General features: G+C 43.3%; 1 protein-coding gene across 2 annotated transcripts; it reads left to right on the top strand.

Moving 5' to 3' along the window:
• Positions 1-3661: 3661 nt before the first annotated feature.
• On the top strand, positions 3662-18166 carry VPS37B (VPS37B subunit of ESCRT-I). Of its 2 annotated transcripts, none has more exons than XM_082065846.1 (4): positions 3662-3814; positions 12053-12224; positions 12748-12830; positions 13939-18166. In XM_082065846.1, the coding sequence occupies exons 1-4, from the start codon at positions 3710-3712 to the stop codon at positions 14437-14439; spliced, it is 861 nt and encodes a 286-aa protein (XP_081921972.1). In that variant the 5' UTR covers positions 3662-3709; the 3' UTR covers positions 14440-18166. The 2 variants fall into 2 exon arrangements, with proteins under 2 accessions (XP_081921972.1, XP_081921973.1); XM_082065847.1 differs by lacking the exon at positions 3662-3814 and adding an exon at positions 9403-10086.
• Positions 18167-20228: the final 2062 nt, after the last annotated feature.

Genomic DNA, 20228 nt, shown 5'->3' on the forward strand with positions numbered 1-20228 from the left:
CCCCAAGGACACGTACTTACCCCGTGCCTCTGCACGGACAAGGTCTGTGGCTGCCTGACCCAGTAAATGAGAACACGCTGTAATGGAACAAACACAGCTGTGTTTATTCCAACAACTCATCTCCCGGTGCACCAGCCTCTACCTCAATGAGCAACTGTCTGTGTTGCAGTGGCTGCGCTTTCGAGGCCCTGGGCAGGTCTGGAAATACCACAAGCAAATAGACAAAGTGCTTCTAGTTTGGGTTCAGAGACGTGTATTAGTCTGGGGAGGAAAAATAGTACCTGCTTTTTCTACTCTAGCTTCACTGTGAGCTTAAGGCAAAGGTGTTTGCAGGTGTATAAACCTGCTCTTCTCGCGCCTGTGGCTCCCTGAAAGGAAGGAGTACAGTATAATACAATTAATTATTGCTCTTTCTCAGACAGGACCACTGTTTCTCTCCCACGATGCTGAATATGCAAGTGATTTTCATGTGTGAAGGAATCTGGATTATGAAATCTAAACAGGCGTATGTACTGTGATTAATATAGAGAAGGAAATTAAATTGCAAACAAGCCTGAAAACTTATCTGTCCATTGAGCAACCAGGCTAATAAGGGTTAATAAGCACCAAAGATTAGACTTGCAAATGCAGTCTCTACGTGACCAACCAGTTTTTCCAGGAAAAGAAAAGTTGTTGTGAAGGTGACTTGCAAAATATGTCTAAATCTAATAAATATGCATGGATGCAGAGCTACTGACCGTAAAAGGATATGAGGTGACAGAAGGAAATCCAAGATCGAGTTTAAAAAGAAAAAAAATCTAACATCTAATTTAAACTAGGCTGGATGCCAGTTCTCCCCAAGCCTGAAGCCTGATTCCTTATTCACCATGACATGGTTTCCACTGTAATCTTCCCAATTGTTTTGTTCTGTTTCTCCTGTAGTAAGAACTCCTGACTTCTGTACTTTGCCTGCCTGCAGTTTCAGTGTTTGTGAATGCTGTCACCCTTCAAAAGGATTTTAGCAAAGGCAAAGAGGAACCGGGGCTGGGTAGCTGATTAATCTCAGCCTGCAGCACTGCAATATTTTATAAACCACGTAGCCTGAAATCCTGGTTTATCTGCAGTCCTCCATATTCTGGCCAAGTGATGTGCTGTCACAAAACCTTTATCTTTCATGAAGATCGCTGAATGGAAAGGCACCTTCCTACCTGTCCAGTCGGAATATGTGATTATACAAAAGCAGCTGACCCCTATCTTGTCTCAACCTCAGCCAATTTTCTGGCCAAACTTAAAACTCGATCCCATGCAGATGCTGATCAAAGTACTCAAAAGCAGACCAGATGTTTAATAGAGACACCCCTCTTCCACACCCTCAGAAACCAAACATATCTACACAGGGAGAAGGTTTCTGTGTTTTTTTTCCAATATATATTGTACTTCAGCACAAATGAGTTATGTCCATTTGTGCATTTTGTGAGGACTTCATTGTTCTGCATTATGTGGCTTCTAACTTTAATACAGATTACCAGTGACTAATTCAAATAATCCATTCCTGATGTCTGGAGTGGTGAACTTCCATCAACCCCATGCAACATAAATTAGTTGGATAGTTACAGAAAAGCTCCTTAGAAGGTCACTGTAAACCATCTTTCCCCACAGCACATTGACAATACAATTATTATCATACCGTAGTGCCCTTCAGCAGAGCTGCTCACCCCGAGTACCTCTGCAGCATTATTCAGTGTGAACTTTTCCTCTCCACCCTCACCTGGGACTGGGCAGTTATTAATATTATTCCTCCTTTTAAGCAAAGGGCACTATGGAAGCTGAAGCATCCACTCAGGATCACAGAGAAAGGCAGCAGTAAAACTAGATTTACAACATGAAGCTGAGTCAGACTCTTCTAAACCACACTCCCCCATACCAATTATTTAGCTATGCTATGGAGTTAAAATCACTGATGTTCTTGGGAAGCAAGGGCTTCTTCTAATCCCTCAACTAATTCCTCTATTTATTTATACGTGTGTGTATGTTTGCAGGTGCAGACTTTACAACCTGGTTTAACACAAGGGTGTAACTCTTTTTGATGGGCAAGTGCAAATACAGTCTATGGTATTGTGTTGGCATGGCAACTGTCTACTGGTTCTAAATAATGAGGCTGGGCTGTAGTGGCCGTGCAGACCCACGTCCCTGCCGAGGGCCACGACTCCTGACCCACGGGTGCTGCGAGCAGCTCCACACACGAGATGTTCAGCACACACCTCAGCACCCGGCTGGCGTGGTGACCTGGGCGAGCGGACACGTGTCCGTGTCACTAATCACCTTCTCCACACCCTGAGCAAGCTCAGCTCAGCTTCCTGCTGCGCAAACACCCGCTCTCACCTGCCTCCCAACACCCTCGTTCGCATTACGGGTGTGTGGGAAGCCTTTATCCAGCGGTGTCACATTGTTGGTCTTTATTACCTATGGATAATAACGACAGAGGGGGCTTTTGGGGGGCTGAGTGGCACTGAGCTTAGTTATAGGGCAAAAGAACAAATGTATGGCAGTCATATCTTCATTCAGTCCTGCCAGGAAGCACCAGGTCGCTTCCTGAACGCAACGTCATTAATAGCATTACATCAGAGGAATGAATTACATTCATTCACTACATTGATTTTTTTTTTCTTCCAGTTATGACACATCAAACACGTCAGCTCCAAAGGACAATGAGCACATGGTCGTTCCCTGCCCCGTTCCCTCGGCTCGGGTGCTGGCTCCGGCTCTCTCCGGTGTCACGCACACGGAATCAATCACGCCGACAGTCCCGTCGCTACAGAAACAGGCCAGGAAGGTGCTGCACACCTAGAGATGCTTACAACTCAGGCTCCACGAACACAATTAGTCATTTCCAGGCATAATTGTCTTTATCAGCTATGCTACCATCAGTAGTAATTGGGGAGCTACTGCTCCAAAGCGTTACCACAGATTGCCCAGTGAAGTGTTGGTGACTTCATAGATGTCAATCAAAAGTGCAAAATTTAGCCATAATATTTCAATTGATGCAGAGCTTTTGCTACATTTCAGAAGTATTTAAATTTACCACAAAAGACACCTTTCATAGATCTTTTATTGCCATTCACTCTTGAAGAAGAAAGTGCTTAAGATGCACAAAAACACCCAGCACTAAAGCTTGGCAAGATACAACTTTTAGGTATCTTTAACCCAAACAGGTATTCAGCCAAGGCTTGAGAACAATAACACAATTTACTATAGCCAAGTCCCAGCCTGGTAAGGAAGTGCGAGTTATAGAATTCTATGGATTTTCCTTCCTAATTTATAGCTGTGCAGCTCTAAACAAAAGGAGATGGAGAGCGTCCACACCGCTCCCAGGCGCAGGGCACGGGACAAAGCCTGCTCCCCACAGCTCGCCCTGGATGCCCAGGGTACCCCGGGGTCCCCTCAGCCCCCCAGGATCCCCTCAGCCCCCCCCGCCTGGATCCCTCCTTCCCTCAGCCGCGGGACCCCACACCCCAACCGCCTTTGGTACCGTCCACCATCGCCCCCCCCCCCGCCCCCGCCCAACCCCGTTGGTACGCCCCGCCCCGCACAATGCCGCCCCGCCCCCCCAGCAGGGGGCGCTGAGGGCGGTGCCCACCCCGGGCCGGGGCGACACCGCGGCGGCACTTCCGGTTGTCGGCGGCGGCGGGAGCGGGGCCGGGGGAGCCGGGCCGGGCAGGGCAGCGCCGGGATGGCGCTGGACGTGCGGCGGCTGGAGGCGCTGAGCCTGCAGGAGCTCAGCGCGCTGCTGGACGATGAGGAGCAGCTACAGGACATGGCCCGCGAGATGGATGAGGTGAGGGGCGTCCGCGCTCAGCCCCGCGCCCGGGCCGCGGCCTCCCCCGGGCCGCCGCCCCCCTCAGCCCGCCGGGGCTCGCTGTCCCGCCGGCTCCGTTACCGCTGGCTGTTTGGGGGGTGTTAATGCCCGCCTGCCCCCCACTCCCGCCGCAGGTGACTCCCTCCCCCGGCCATGCTCGGCGGTCACGGCTCCGGTAAATGGGACCCGGGTGCTGCGGGACCGGCCCCGCTCCCGCCCCCTCGCCCTTTTGTTTGCCGGCCCTGGGCAAGGGGGGTCCGTGCCCGGGCCCTGGGGAGGGCACTGAGGGCTCTCCCTGCTGAAAATGGTCGGTTTGTACTAAATTAGGAGCCCGTGACGGCCCGGAGGTGGGATCAGATTTTCCGTTAATACAGCCCTTGTTTTGTGCCTTGGCCGCGATGAAGGATTTTGTCAGGTCCTGTTTGCGGGCTCGGATCTCAGCACAACTTTAATTGAAAACGAGATGAAAGAGGTTTCTGTGTGCCCGGGCTGGCGTGCGGGGCGCAGGGCCGGCTGTCCGGCTTTGGGGGGCTCGGCTTTGCCCGTTCCAAATGTCTTTGTCCTGTGTCAGGCTCTGAGCCGGGCTTTTGGATCAGCGCTTGTTAAAACAAAATAGAAGCCTGTTTTCTTCCTGCTGCTGTGGTTGTCTGATAGTGGTTTTTCTATATGCCAGTGGACACTGTGTATTACAGTTCTGATAAGAGACTGTTCCTCGTTTATTTGACCATAAATACTCGTAAAAGACTCTGTGTAGTCAGCTGACAACAGATAAGATGAAACCATTTCTATGAAAATGTTAAGAGAAAGAAATGCACTTTACTTCCCTGGCGCTTGTGTTTATTAGTTTCGTTGCAGTTTTATTGTGTGTGGTTTTGTTTGTTTGTTGATTTTTTTTCAATTTGAGGCCAAAAGCCCCATGAGAAAAAAAAGAAAGAAGTGGCAATGTATTAGTGATAAATAAGCTTAGTTTATTAAGTAAAATAAATTATTATTGCTTTCTCTCAAACTAAGATTCCTGCCCTTTTGGTGCTTCCAAGGGAGTTTTTCAGGACCACCTCAAACTGGATTATCAGAGTATTACAGATGAAGAAACCAACTGAAGGTTGAGGCCGAGATCATGAGGTGTGCAAGGGAATTTACTTGCTGCGTTATGTAGCAATTGGTATTTTGAACTTTGGGTAATTAGGTTTGCAAGAAGGGGGCAGGCATATTAGCTTTTCATATGAGTATAAATGTTGAGAACTTAAACTGCTGAAGAAACAGATAGAGCTGTGATACGGCTGCAGAGGCCTTCGAGGTGCGTTGGTTTACGGGGGGCAGGAGGACCCACCCTTCTGCAACAAGACTAGATCTTTAAGGAAAGTCAGCGGATTATAACAGGCTTAATTTTGTAAAGCTGTAAATAGGTGCAATATTGCTGGTTTCAGTGTGGCCTCTGACAAGGTACAACAGCAGAAGGCCTGGCTCTGTGGGCTTTTTAAAAATTATTATTTGTCAATACACACTTAAGAATGTAGGTCAGAAGTGACTGAAAACCTCATGGCCGTAGTAAGAGAGATTGTCTCTCCCTCCAAACTAGACCATATTCTCAATTTGACCCTCCGGTTTTCCTCTTTCGTTGGCAACAGAAGCCTTTTAAATTGTAGAGTAAAGTTCTCCGGGCCTGAGGGAATATTTTGTGGTGTTTGGAAAGTGTGGCTGGGTTTGAAGGTATTCAGGCTGTGTGGAAATACGGCTATGCTCCTGTCTGGTATAATCCTCTTTTATTGTGTGTGGAGGCCTTTACGAGAGTCTGTTCAACTAGAAATGCCTTTACCCACCTTGGAAGGAATTGGCGATGCTCAAATACTTCTTCCTCGTTCTATTTTTGCCTTCACTGAATTGTTTACTGCTTGGGTTTGTGCTACTGCGTCCTGGTGTTTTCACTGTGAAGTGTGTGGCAGGAAGGAGAGAGGGAAATCCTGAACATTGAGGAGGAACCGTGGTGACTTCACTGCTGCTCGTGTAGGTATTCGGTTGTCAGTCCACATGTATCGGGGTTGGACGGTTATTCCGAAGTCCTTAGATTTGTAATTCCGTTGTGGCATGCCAACTAAATCATGATTCCTGAGTCACTTCTCTGAGGTCACTTGTATTTTTGGTGGCAAAGTTGGCTGAAGCTGATTATTCCATAATTGAAAAAAACCTTTGTTCTCATTGCAAGGGAAACCCAGCTCCGAACCCAATGTTTTGGTCACAAAGAGGAGGATTTGGAAAACCACTTGGCTTTCTTGCTAATAGCTAAAAATAGGCACCTTCCAGCCTTAAAGGGAGTGTATTCCTGTGCAGCATTTGAGCAGGATTTGTATATGTCGTTGTGGGGGTGTATACATGTGTGTATATCTCTGTGTGTGCTTCATGCTCACATTCACATTTCTCTGGGGTAACGCGCACATACAGCGTCCTTCACATTGTATCCCCAGGTATGTGAAAATGTGGCATCAAAGAGCGCTAAGCTGTTGCTTTTTTTTTTTTTTTTGTCTGCACGGTTATTTTTGAAGCCTCTGGGCTTTTAGTGCTTGAACAACGAACATCTTGTCTGATAGAGGAAGGAAGCCAATTGTCTGGTACTCTTAGTCTTTTAAAATTGTGGATTTTTTTTTTTTCCTTTTTTATAATCCTTTGAGGTTAATCTCTGTAGTACATCTACAGTATTCATCTCCATGAAATAAAAGTACATTGTTTATAAAAGTCAATCTCATCACGATAACTCTAAACAGCACAGATGAAAGAATTCGTGACCTGATGTTGCTGGTAGCTTGAGCAATTTCTCCTGTGAAAATGAGTTTTTTTATCTACTGAAACATCACTTTCGTAACAGTGCAACATTGTGTTACTGACCGCTAAGGTTATGCTGCCAAAAATTATTTGCTCTTCAAGACCTTAATTATATGAAATGGGGAAGTCAGGAATGTCTTCCCTTCCTCTCACTCCAGGATTTCAGAGCACGCTGGCAAGCGCAGACGTTTTTTTTGAGCGTAGTCCTTTTCTCAAAAGCCGATTGAAAAGATCGGGCAGCGCAGAAAGTCCAGGTTAAACCCATGTGAATGCATGCCCAGATTTCTTGGATTCCCACTCCTGCCCTAAAACCACAGCGTGCAAGCGGTTATGTTTGTGTTTGCCAAACATGAAATTTAGTGACAGAGTTAGGAATTAGACTTGGTGACAACTATAGCTTTTTCTCGTCCAGCCAAGTATCAAATGAGTGACCTGCCTGTGTCTGAGTGCAGTTGCGGTTTTGGGTGCCTATTGCCTTTGCAATAAATTTTTACAAATTGCAACTTGCCTTTTAACCTTTATTCTATCGTTTTTAAAGCTAATACTTACATAACCAGAAGATCTAAATTTAGCAAAACTAATTACTTTGGACTACGTATTAATATTTATTGCTAAACAGATGTTGTTAGGAGGTGTATTATCATTCACCAGTACTTGATGAAAAGCGCTATTAAACCTCCTTCTGTAAAAGAACTCTCTATTCTCCTGCTCTGCACCTGTTGGCTCCTGTTTCAGGGCTTCATTTGACACTCCAAATGTGCATCGTTACACTTCCGCAGCTTGACTGCGTGTTTTATTCCTAATTTACAAGTATGTGTAACCGAAAGAGAGAATGTGGGAATGATAAAGGCTAGAGAAAGACCAGAGAAACCTAGAACTAACATGGATGTATGTTATATATATATAGCGATTAAAATGGTGCCAGTTAAAACTTCTTTTTATTTATAGCTCCTTAGGAGACTTTTTCTTGAAAGTACCAAGAGACTACTTGGTGTGGCGCTTGCCAAAGCAGGTTTATAATTATAGCAGCACTCGATGGACTTTGTGGGTAGTCGGGATTTCGGTCGCTCAGACCTCAGGAGGCGTCTGATCCAGAATTGTCCTTCTGGGAATGTGCTTTTGGATGAACAGGAGCGATGCTTCGCAGAGACAAGTAACTTGTGCTGCAAGCCATTATTCTGGAGTAGATGATAAAGAGTAAAAACATTGCTAAGCTACTACTGGCTTCTGTTTCAATTTTATCCAGCATTTGTCTTCCTTTCTTTAAAAGTGGGATGAAACGAAACTGCAGTTGATGGAAGTCGAATCTCAGTTCCCAAAGCAGTTTCTGCTGCCTGTTCTTGGAAGTGCTTATTAAATAAAACCTTGAGTCAAATTATTCAAATTATTTCTTTTATGGAAACTCACTTTTTAAGCATCTTACGTTTCAAAGTGCTGCATAAATCATGATTTTTGTCTTTAATAGTCTCTGTGTGTCCATGGCTTTATTTTCTTGCAGCATGTGTAATTGGGTTTGAGTGGTCTGCTCAGTGGTGGGCAATCCTGCCATTAAAATCCTTTTATAAGCAGCTCAGTATTGTTGCCCCATTTGTCCTATTCAGAATTCATAATGAGAGCTTAGCAGTTATACATATATATATAAGTGTATATTCTCTTTAATATTGTCCTGTCTCATTATGTCTCGTGATTCTGACCACTATTTCAGTTTAAGATTTCCTGCCTGTTGAAATGCTCATGTTCTCAATAGCCTTTTTAGCAATTCTGCTGGAGAGTCACATGCTATTTGCTTATTTCTCTTAAGTAGATTCCATGCTAATATACGTTCTTGTTGCACAACACATCTGACAACAAAATAACTTCTGTTGGATTTATTCCTTGCTTGGCTATTGTCTTGGGCTTGTGGAAAGCTGGGGATGGATGCTGAAAGCGTCCTTTGTGCTGCTTTGATCGTTGTAATATACTGGTCATACTGGGCCGTATCTTTGGCCCTTGGATGACTTTGCAACTTTTTTTGGTGGTTTTGCTTTAAATTAGTCACTGTTTTATGAAAGTGTTTTTTCTGTAGGGCTTTTTAGGCCAACTTCACAGTGTTTGCTTTTCCGATTCATTGAATTAACTTCTAAATGCAGCAAAACAGTTGCAGAAAAGTTTATTATGCGGACCCTGGCATCAGTGCCAGAGATTATTCTGGTTTGTAAAGTCACTACTATATTCAAGTTGCATTGCTTTGGGATTATATTTGTTGTATTTGTGAAATAGAATTTACTCATTCCACAGACTTCAAACAAGCATTTAAATGCCCTGAACAGGTGGATGAATCTTCACCAGCTCCTCCTTACATTTCATTAAAACATAATTCCTAAATTAACCTTGTATTTGAGGAACTGGTTCTTCTCATGGTTTCGAGTAAGATTCAATTTGAGTTTCTCATCTCTTCAACTGTCCATTTTTAAAAGAAATTTGATGTAGACTAATGCTGGAAGTGAAGACTTCAAGAGTGACACTTGGTTATTAAATGTCAATCATGTTTTTTGTTCATCTTCTGTTGAAAGATATATACCCTTCTTAGAAGTGCTATAATATGGAAGAAGTTAAGTCATTAAGTCTTGTGTAATTTCAAGCACTGTAACTTCAAGTGTGACTTATGAATACCTGAACTATTTTCAACCAAGTATTTTGAAGTCTTTCGCTTTGGTTTAGACTATTTCACAATCACTAGATATCAGGTGCCAAGGGCAGGGAAGGTTGTGACTCTGCATTAGATGTAGGTAGGGCATAATATTGATTTTTTTTTTTTTTCTTATTTTTACAAGTCTCTTTCATCATGTCACACTGATATTCATTCATCTTTACACATTTGAGGTTATTTAAAAGTAAAGTTATTCAGGAAAAACATTGTAGAAAAATAAAGTTAGGCTTCCTGCTTCCCCTGGTCCTGTTGAGAGACACTGTGATACTTGAGGTAGGAGAGTTGTTTGAAAACACCACAAAACCCTGCTCTGGCTTCAGGGAACTTTCTGTGTTGTTCTGTCTGTTTACCTGGAGTTCTTCCTTCTCCTCGTGGTTAGAAAAGATTGCAGTGAAAGGTTAATTTTTCTGGGCTTTGTGCTTGTGAAGGGTTTATAGGTTTGTGTCGAGTGGCTTTTTTCTCTCTGGAGGAAACATCCACGTTCTTCATCCTGAAGATCAAAGTTCATTCACAAAACTGGTCTTCCCAGACTGACTGTGCAGCTGCTTTGAAATGACAGCATCAGCCTTACAAGCAGTGAAAACACAATCACCAGATCAAACCGAAGGCGCTTGAAGGAAGTAGTTTGCTCATTAAAATGGTGAAAGAGGAGAGGCAGCAGAAACCATGAAGCTTTTTGCACGCGATCTTCTTTGGCTGGTGGTTCAGAAGGCAGCGGGTTAACAGAACTTGTGGTGCTGATTTGGTAAGAAGCTGCATGCCAGTAATTAAGCTGTTCAATCATATGCATTTTGGTTCCCTTCATCATTGTTAGGAAAGATGTAAAATAGGAGGACTTAGGGTGTCTGAAAGCGACAGTCTAACAGCATTAGATCATACGAGTAGAAACAAATAGGAACAAGCAGTTTAATTTAAATTATTTTGCATTGGATTCAAAGTGAAGAGAGAGGATTTTCTTTTTATTCTTGGAAAGGATTCAAGTTGAACACAAGCACAGGGCTGGGAGCTTGTTTAGGCTTGATGTGAGAATCTCAGAGACAAAACAGTATCACAAGTACAGTTTCTCTGATTTTCACAGTTTGAATAGAATTTTAATTTGATGTAGACTTTAGGACTCAGCATTATCCCTGATGATTTTTTTTTTAAGTGTTTTAGCATGAACAGGGTGTAAGAGAGTAAAACTTTGGTGTTTGAAGAGCAATATCTGGGGCCAGAGATGTGTGTAAGTGCCATTGAGCCAGTTTTGCATTCAGAAGATTAAAGCAGCGTATAAATATTTCAAAAGGAAGTAGTTGTTTTTGAAGACTCGGCTACACATGAAAAATACTTTCACCTGATGCATCTAATGGTGTGCTGAGAACACCCGAGTTCTGATCCTGCCCTTTTTTGGGGCTCTAAGCAGCTCATTTGGGTTTTGCCTTTCCCTGTTTCGGAGGTGTGGCTCTCCCAGAAAGCCCCGTACTCCTTGTGTTTGAGCGAATTCCCTGCGACCGCCTGCAGACAAGATCTGTCAGAGCTGAGCAGGGATGATGAGGGCTAGAAGGGGCATGTTAACGTTGGAGGTCACGCAAAGCGTACCAAACCTTCCGCTGGGTTGGAAGGCAGCGAACAGAATCAGTCTGTTGTGCCATGGGAAAGCTGTCCCACTTGTTGATTCAGACTGAAAATCTGAAATCAGATCCCTTGCTTTATTTATTTCTTTTTCCTTTTGATGTCTGAATATTTTAATGAATCTAATGTGACAACTCAGGGCAGACTTGCCCAAACACTCATCTCTCCCAAAGCTCGTGAAGAGTCTCTTGATTAAATCGCGTGTGTGCGTGTGTATGAGCAAACTTGGAATCTTGGTTTTCTGAGAATTATTGTTTGTTCTTCAGGAGCAATATCTTCAGGCTAGGGTATGTTATGCAGAAGGATCAAACTGAAAACCAAGCTTTGGGCATTAATCCAGGATTGGTTTAAAGTAGTTGGGGAAGAATATTCTGGAGAAGGCACCGTAATGATGCAGTCATAGCTTTTTGCATTTGAATTAGATAAAGGATGATGCTCCTCTGGGTTCTTGTTGCGTGTTACTGCTGAGACTTAAAGATTTTTATATATTTTTAAGAGCAACTGTTGGTTTACCTTGCAGTGTTCATTATGGGGGAATGGTAAGGGTGGTGCCTGAGGTGGGAATGAAGCAGTATCTACGTTAAATAATGAGTAGAAGTTGATACAAAAGACCTGCAGGTAGCAGAATTAATTCCTGGTCAGTGATTCATGGCGAGGTGCTCAGGGCTGGAAGCCGAGATCCTTATTCTTGGGAGAGCCCCTCTGAAGGTCTTTCCCCATGAGCTTCAACAGTCCATTATCATTTTTGATTATTCCAACATACTGTTTGCGGCGTAGAGCACCTTACTCCTTCTGGATGATGCGCTAGTAAAATGGTGCGGTAGTAAAGCAGTAAAAATACAGTTTGTGAGAAAGGATTTTGTGTAGCAGAGCAAAGAGATCATGGGATAAAAGCGCCAATAGCTGAATCTGACCGTACCCACCGAAACAGTAGGCATTCCTACTGTTCATAAAATGTCAAAGTACTGTAAGTTGCACATCCAATACTATAGTACTATTTTTTACTTTTGTTGTTTATTTAGAAGGTCTGAAATTCTCGTGTTGACTAAATAACCATTAGTCTTGTTCAATATTTTCTCTGTCACTCCACTTTTTTCCAGGCCCAGAATGTTCAGCACAGCAAGGACATGACACTTGCCAGCAACCGCAGTCTGGCAGAAGACAATCTTCTGTACCAGCCCAAGCTGGAGTCTTTGAAATCCACTTTGACTGAAAAATACCGAGAGCTGCAAGTTCTTTTTGAAGCATACCAGATAAAGAAAACAAAACTAGGTAACATTTTCTGTTGACGACGATGATTTGCTGTGTGAATTACGATTTTTAGCTGTGTGAATTAGGGTACAAAATGAAATGTCGTTCTTATGTAGTTCTGCAATAGATCACGCTTCTGATGATTTATGAAGTACCTGCTACACCTAGTAACGGATACCATGGATTCTTTCTATTACTGTGGTTACCCACCTGTTGTTGACCTACTGTTCTCTAGATGATCAAACTCATTTACTTTGCTAAAAAGCAAAACATTCTTTGAATTTTCAGCGATTAATCATAAATCATACAGAATGTGGCATTTAGGTTTCTAATTTCATACTGAGCTTTGAAGTATTGTACATCTGATATTGCAGTGGCTGAAGTGCTTTGTTTTCAATATTATAAATATATAATTGTAATTAGATTTCAGCTTTCAACACTGACAATATTCCTAAAAATTCCTGGGATTTTTGAGGCTGTATAGCTTCAGTTAGAAGTCACTTAGAGCTGGCTGTCATTTACTCTTCTGTTTGTGCCTTTCCAGACAGACAATCTAGTAACGCTTCGCTGGAGACGCTGCTTGCGCTGCTTCAGGCAGAGGGGGCAAAGATTGAGGAGGACACAGAGGTAAACGGCTTATACGTCAATTCTGCCACTTATACCTATTACCAAAGACTTTCAGTGTACGTAGCTGCAGCGTCGTGTTGAAAACGGGATAAAGGGCTATTTTTAAGAATATGGTCCAGTCTCTGCTTTGAACTTTAGGGAATAGTTGTTTGGTTTCAGTGAGAATCTTTTAATCTGTGTGATTCTTTTTACTCTTAATGTCTTCAAAGCTTCAGAGACAAAATGCTCCTTTTCAGAAATAAAAGCCAAACCCTATTGCTTTCTTGGCATTGCCGTCAAACTCATAGCATATAAATGCGGAATATTTTTTTTAATGGTATTTGCCTGGTATTTGTATTAATCCATTACAAATGTCAATTACTAACGCAATGAAAAACTGTGCCTGCCCTGTTTTGTCTCCAGCATTTCCAGTGAAATATTCCATTATGATTTGCACACATCTGTCCAGATGCCAGTGGTCACCACTTGCTGTGACACAAGTACTTGGAGGGTGGTCTGTTGTCAGAATAATGTGCCTGTAGGACATTGTCTGTAACCACATAGCTCCTTAGCATTGGGGGAGAAACATGCTTATTGGCCATGAGTTACGATAACAAAAAAGACATTCCCAGGACAAATTGAATTTTGTGATTATGCGTATGGTCACCTCTTAATTGTTAAACATCATTTATCCAAAGCCACAAGTAAGTGTGAGTATTAAACCTGTTTTAGCAATAATGTGCCTCACTGTACTGAGGCTTGCAGAGTTCTCAGTGTTTCTGTTGGCATTGCAAGCAGGACTGAGCTGTAATTCAGCTTAGCTGGCAATCTGGAAAGCTGTTAAACTTGATTCATCCCCATCTCTGATGATCAGAGGAATATTCAGAGCTAGATTCAGATGCTCCTGCTGCTGTTGCTTCAGTATAAATTTAAGGAGAAATGGTACCGAACTCCCACTGCTTCTGAGTAATAGCTAATTCAAAATTCTGCTCAGAATTCTTCGTATGCCAGTCATCTTCCATATGCAAGCTGGAAAATCACAGGCAAAATTATGCTATTTTTAGGATATAAGCCATTTAGATTCTCTTGCAGCATGCTGTTTTCTAAGAGGTTGTTCCCTGTTTGACAGAACATGGCAGAAAAATTTCTTGATGGTGAAATACCCCTGGATTCCTTCATCGACGAGTACCAGAGCAAGCGTAAACTGGCTCACCTGCGCCGCGTAAAAATTGAGAAACTCCAGGAAATGGTGCTGAAGGGACAGAAACTTCCGCAGGTGCAGCCGCAGCCTCAGCCCAGAGCCCCCGAGACAACACCAGCACCTCAAGATTCCTACACTTCGGATGCAAACACCCCTCCTTCAGTTGTGCCCCGACGGATACCGCCCCCTCCGCCTTCTTCGGTCCCAGCAGGACGCTTTCCTACTCCCTTCACCGCAGCCATGGGCTCAGGACCAGCTCTTTCTTACCCAGGTGCTCCGTATCCTCCGCTCCCGCCTCGGCCAGGAGTTCAGGCCGCGGGTGCGATGCCGCAGCCGGGATACCCATCTCAGTTTGTACCGCAGTATCCTCCAGCTCTTCCTCAGAGACCACCTCGCCTTCCACCGCATCCTGGCTTTATCCTCCAGTGAATCCTTTGGTGCGCCTAACTTATGTATTGGTGCTTATATTTCCTTTTTTCTCCCCATCAGAGACTTCACGTAGGCAATGGAAAGCCTCTGTATTTTTGCACAATGGAGTACAAAATCCGAGCTGTGGCACAGAGGTTTGCAATTGCGTTTGGTAAATGTGATTATTTCAGTTTTCAAATATCAGTGACAAGAAGGTTTTTCTAGGAAGGTGATAGGGTCTAAATTTCAGAAATCCATCAAACTGGGAAGCAACGTACAGTGGATTTCCTGACATTACAAATCAAATTGCGCTCTGAATTCTTTAGTGATGGTAAATCAGCATCCTCTTGCGTTCTGATACATTCCCAGCGCAGCTGGGTGTGTGTGTGGCAAACTGGGAGCTATTTGTCTCTCTAAAGAATTCTCTGTCGGTGCCAGTGTTTGAAGAGTAACAACCATATCAGAATACTGGGCAGGGTGGCCGCGGAGGCAGCAGCTTTGCAGCACGCCCAGGCTGCTGCACGGCACTCCTGCCCAGCCGCACAACCTTTTCAGAGCTCGCTGAGCTGAAACTCTTGTCAGAAAATGTGCTATGGTTTCAGTAAAAGTTACAAGAGTTTCATTTCTACATTTCAGTTGTTACCTTAGACTTTTCATAGTAAGAGTACGCTCTCCTCCCGCTCCTAAAGAGTTTGATATCCTGAGAATCCGTGATCTCTTGGAATTAAACTAAACTGTTTGTAGAGCCAGTTTAGAGTTTTATAGAAACTTTACCAGGCATTTTTATTTCCTTGCCTACTAAGACTCTTTCTTACGTGTTTTTCTTTTCCACACCTTGGATACAGCAGTGATTTTTTTTTTACATGGGTGCTGAGCTTTTGGTATCATGTGACTCCAGGAATCTAGGCAGGGTGTTTTCTTAATCAAATACTGAGTTGTCACATCATGTTATTGGCCACTTGAAGCTCCACGGTTTCATTTAGTCCCTCGCTTGGCAGAACTATTTTTAACTTTCCCATTTCCTTTAGTTTTGCAGTTTTTTGGCATGTGTCCCTATCTGGAATTTGCAGCAGGCAAAACAGAAAAGCTGTTTGAACTCCATGGTGACTGCTTGCATCTTACTTAATCCATTCTTGAGTCCTTGTGCCACTGGGTTGGGGGGAGGCTCTTTAGGGAAGCTCAGATTTCACTCTCAATATGACTCTTGAAGCCTAAGATGCAGATACATGCCACTATTTTAATTTATCATTGGGAAGCGCAAATCTTAACCCTTGTTGCTTGCACAGAATGTGTCCAGAAATTCGTTAGCCATTTCTCACCAACAATTTTCAACTAATTCGTGGTAATTCAAGAAACTCGCAGCCCAGAATCTGCCGTAGCCCCTGCGCTATTTCCAGACATTTTCATATCATTGTCCTGGAATGCGCCGCATTGTTTGGAAGTCTGTACTACAAACAGCTTCAGTCAAAATAGAATATCTATTTATTTTCTTTATGTAAGGCCCGTGACTGTCCCTTAACCATTTCCTCTGGAGTGTGGTGGTTGCTGGCAAATACTAATCTGAAATTAAGCTCATAACAGGAAGCTCTCTGTTACGAAAATATGGGTATTTGGCTTGTGTTGCCTTTTGAAGCCAAAAGGCAGAAGGTTGGTCGGTGTTACTGGTATCTGAACCGATTCCCCAGTGTAAGCCTGGAAAATTTCTATAGATGGGGGGTTTTGTGAAGCAACGTGCATTGGATTTGTTCGCAAAGTGTGTTTTTTCTGTGATCTAGTGATGGTACAGGCTGTGTTTTTCGTTTTAATAGTGTAATATGTTTTCTCGGTATTTCTTTCTCCCTGAAGCTTCGTATAAGCATGGTTAATCATGACTCGTTTCAAAGTAATTTTGCTGTGCTATTAGTGCTGGTATTTGGATGGCAACTGTTGTATCTGAATGCTGAACATAAGGCTGCTGTAGAAATGATTTGTGTCCTGGAAAGAATTGAAGTGAGTGGGGGCTCCTGGGGTGGTAACCGAGTACAGGAATTCGTACTTTGGGCCTGCTACACAAAAACTCTACAACACACTCAGTTTTGCTAACATTTAATACAAACAACCAGGTCTATTTTACACTTATCAAGTGCCAACTTTTTTTCCGAGGGTTGAGAATCCTCAGAAGTGATGGAGGTGGTAGGTAAGTGTCTTGTGAATTTGCACTGCGTTTTATGTGTCTGACTTTACTGCTCTTAGTAGTCCAAAAATATTTTTACTACTTGTTAACTTTTTCTGTCTTTTGGTAACTTTTGTGATAACCTTTCAGGGATACTTGATCTAAACACAAACTCTTGTGCAAACTAAGTACGGACAAAGCTAATGCAATTTTTCTGTCGGGAAGCAAAACAATGCATTATTGCATATGCATGTGGCTGATGTGCCTTAGGATCATTCCTGGTGATTGTAATACTAGGATATTAGCATTTTTATCATTTGAATAGCCATCGTTTAACTCTAATTTAAGGGCTCTTCAAGAGCACTTTCTTTTACAAAAAATAATAAGAAAAAAGCACCCTCATAAGTCAGAAAAAACAAAGGCTGTATCTGCTATTTGTAAGCTTATAGTTGCCTTCACTGATGGGTTAGTTTGAACACAGATAATGTAACTAATGTGATGTTTCAGTTAAAACAACCTCTTAACTGAAATCCAGCTGCTCATGGGAAATGTTTTGCCATTAATTGTGTGTGTGTGTGTGCGCACAAACTGTAAATATATACTTGACTGCTGGTAACGTTCGAGGGTCATGGAGAAAGATGACTGGAGAGCTGTTAAAATCCTTTCAGAAATGTTACGAAACGCTAACCTGAATGAGTCGGGCAAGAGATGGATCGGTGCTCTCGACCTGTTGCCCTTCGACAGCTTCTCCTGTTCTGTTATAGCTAATAAATAATTTTTGCTATGGCTAGGATTTTTAGAATCATACTAATTTGCACTGTTTATAAGATAGTGAGATTAAAATGCCATAGGCAAGCTGAGACTTGAGAGGGGGTGGCTCAGTGTGCTTGCCAAAATATATATATTATTATGTTGTATTGAGGATTTTAATGCCCGCTGCAAATAGCATATACTTCCCAGAGCAATTGGAGAAAAATCTTCTAAATCCGATGTGTAACACGGCTTTAGAGCGTCGGTTGAAAACACCACCGTCGGGTGGTGTTACTTCTGCTGGTCTTTTGTACGTGGTGGCTGCTTGAGTTGTGTGTGGTTGGGTTTGGTGATGGGTTCTGACCCAAGGGTGGGTTTCACCATCTCCTCGAGGAAACGGAGTGGGTTTTTCCAGCACGGCTGGTCCACGCAGCTCAACTCCGCACCAGCGGCCCCGGAGGGACGATATATTCTAGAAAATGGGCTTTTTGGCGATGCCCGGAGGCACAGTCTGGCCCTGGGTAACCTGGCGTTTAGTGCCCCAACTTCCACAACCTCAGTCTCGACCTCTTTGGGGGCTTCTCTGCCTTCTCAAACTGGAATAATGACTTAGAGCTCAAACCAGCGATTCCTTCAGCCTGAACATAGAGCTACTCTGTGAGAGTTCGGAGGAGGTGGAGTCGTCCTGCACCTGAACAGTTCCTGTGTGTAATCCCGGACACTCTAACAAAGGGGCAGTTTTACATGCCTGGCAAGTGGTGAAACGTACAGTGGATTTGTTTGCATAATAAGTCTTTCTGTAATCTACTGTGGTCTGATTTTAAATAAAATAGCATATCTCTCTTGGCGGTGCGTTCCTGTTGTGGCTTCATTTAATCACGGTGGAGTTATGTTAATATTGTGAATATTTTTCAATACTAACGCTGGGTTTATGTTGTTAGTGGTAGGTGAATGTAGAACAAAAAAATAGCTTTAATTATTCATAGTAAATCTGTTGGCCGTGTTTTTAGTGAGTGGATGGAGCGAGTCCATTCTGTACGTAGCTGCTACAGGACGGGTGTGCTCGGAGCAGCTTCTGCGCGTTGCAATCACGGTAAGGAGGGCGGTGGGCCCTATTTCTGGGTAGAATCCCTTGGTTTTAGTGTCCTGCAATTAGCTGGAATAGTGGAAGCGCTCAGAATCTTCACCTGGAAAAGCGGAGGGAAGGGGGAAAGCCGCTTTTATTTGTTAAAAGAGGAAAAGCTTCGATTTCAGCCAAGACGAGTCAGAAGAAATGACTCAAGCAGAGTTCTTTAGGAGCATGAGTCAGAGGACAGAAAAGACCTGATGTGATACTCTGTGATATCTGTCACTTTTATAGCAATATGAAATAGGATACTACTGCATAACTGATCATATATGGAAGAAAATACCTTTTTTACATTGTTTTTCGATCTGTTTGTGGTGGCTACAGAACAGAGCAGCTCTTTAACACAGCTTTTCTATGGATTTGCAGCACCCCCGTGTTCAGCAGCAACGTCCTTTGCGCTGGTGTATTAGTTGTCTCACGTTACCAGCAGTTGTAGATGGTTAGTAAGAGGAACACAGCCTGTCTTTGTATTTTTCTGTTGCGCTTTAGGCATTTGTTAAATGGTCATACTAGGTGATATTTCTGTATTTCCCATCATTTTTCTGATGGGGCTGTTCAGGAAATATGGTCACTATGAATATTCCTGCCCAGGTGTAGGAAACTCATGCCTTACTCACTGCTGCCAGGCACAGAAGGGACAAAACCTTGCGAATGGGCGGCTGCTGTTCGTGGCTTTAACTAAAGGCTCTTTAAAACATAATTTTACAGAAGCTTTTTAACCTGACTCCCTGGAGCGTGTCAGAGCAGTGGTTTCTATTTGTGTGCTTGATTTCAATGGGCTTTTTTTGTTCCCAATGATCTAAGAGACCCTTGTGTCTTGTGGACTTTGCTCTCTGTAGCAATGCTGTCCTGAACTTTATGAGCGACTGTTCAAACTAACTTGTGGTTACGAGATTTGGCTGCCCGGGGAGCCGAGGGGTGGGGAAGGAGGGGTTTGATAAGGGACTGTTTGAAAGCTGCTTCAAAAAAAATACATTGGACTGGAGGAAGTTGGTGGAAGGAGCAGACCGGGATATTGCCCAACTCGCACTTATTTTCCATTGCATTTTTTTTACAGGTACTGAGTAAAATCTGTTCTCAGTAGCACATCAACTGAAACATCTTCCTCTCTCTATAAATACAGTAATGGTATTTAAGTCGTTCAAGACCACTAATGCTAATGAGTTACGTTTACCATAGCAGCATTCTTAAAGCCATGTTTTACTTTATTTTTGAATTCTTTAAATATAGCTGCGGCTAGGCTTACAGTAGTGGGATTTAAAAGGTACCATTCTTGATTAATCAGTATTTCCATTATGAAACGCATCGTTGTGAGTGGTTAGGGTGACGTCAGTCTCCCAGCAAATATATCTTTATCACCACCTATAAATAGACTGCGAGCTGCTGCGGAAAGTGCTTCCTGGTACCCAGAGAAGAGGTTGCTGCAAGAAACGAAACTGAGACATGGAGCTGGCCCGGCCGCTGCTCTGTCTCCATCGACATCGTTGTCACTCGGTGTCGCAGCTGGGGACCCCTCGCCCGGCTCTTTGCTGTCCACGGGAGATTCTCCGTCCCTTCACAGAAAGGCTGAGAAAGGTGTAAATCTTCAGGCTGGAGGAGGTCTCAATGTCACTTGCAGGATCAGAGCAGCTGCCTGGCCCACTCACACCAAACACTGAAGCCTTTACATATGGAACACTTTATAAATACGATTGGTGGGGAAATAAGAATTGTCACTTGCTGCGCTCACAAAACGATATATCTATACCCATATGTGTATATACACATGTATCTATATTT

The sequence above is a fragment of the Streptopelia decaocto genome (assembly GCF_964273445.1).
Source record: "Streptopelia decaocto genome assembly, chromosome: 15".
NCBI lineage: Eukaryota > Metazoa > Chordata > Aves > Columbiformes > Columbidae > Streptopelia > Streptopelia decaocto.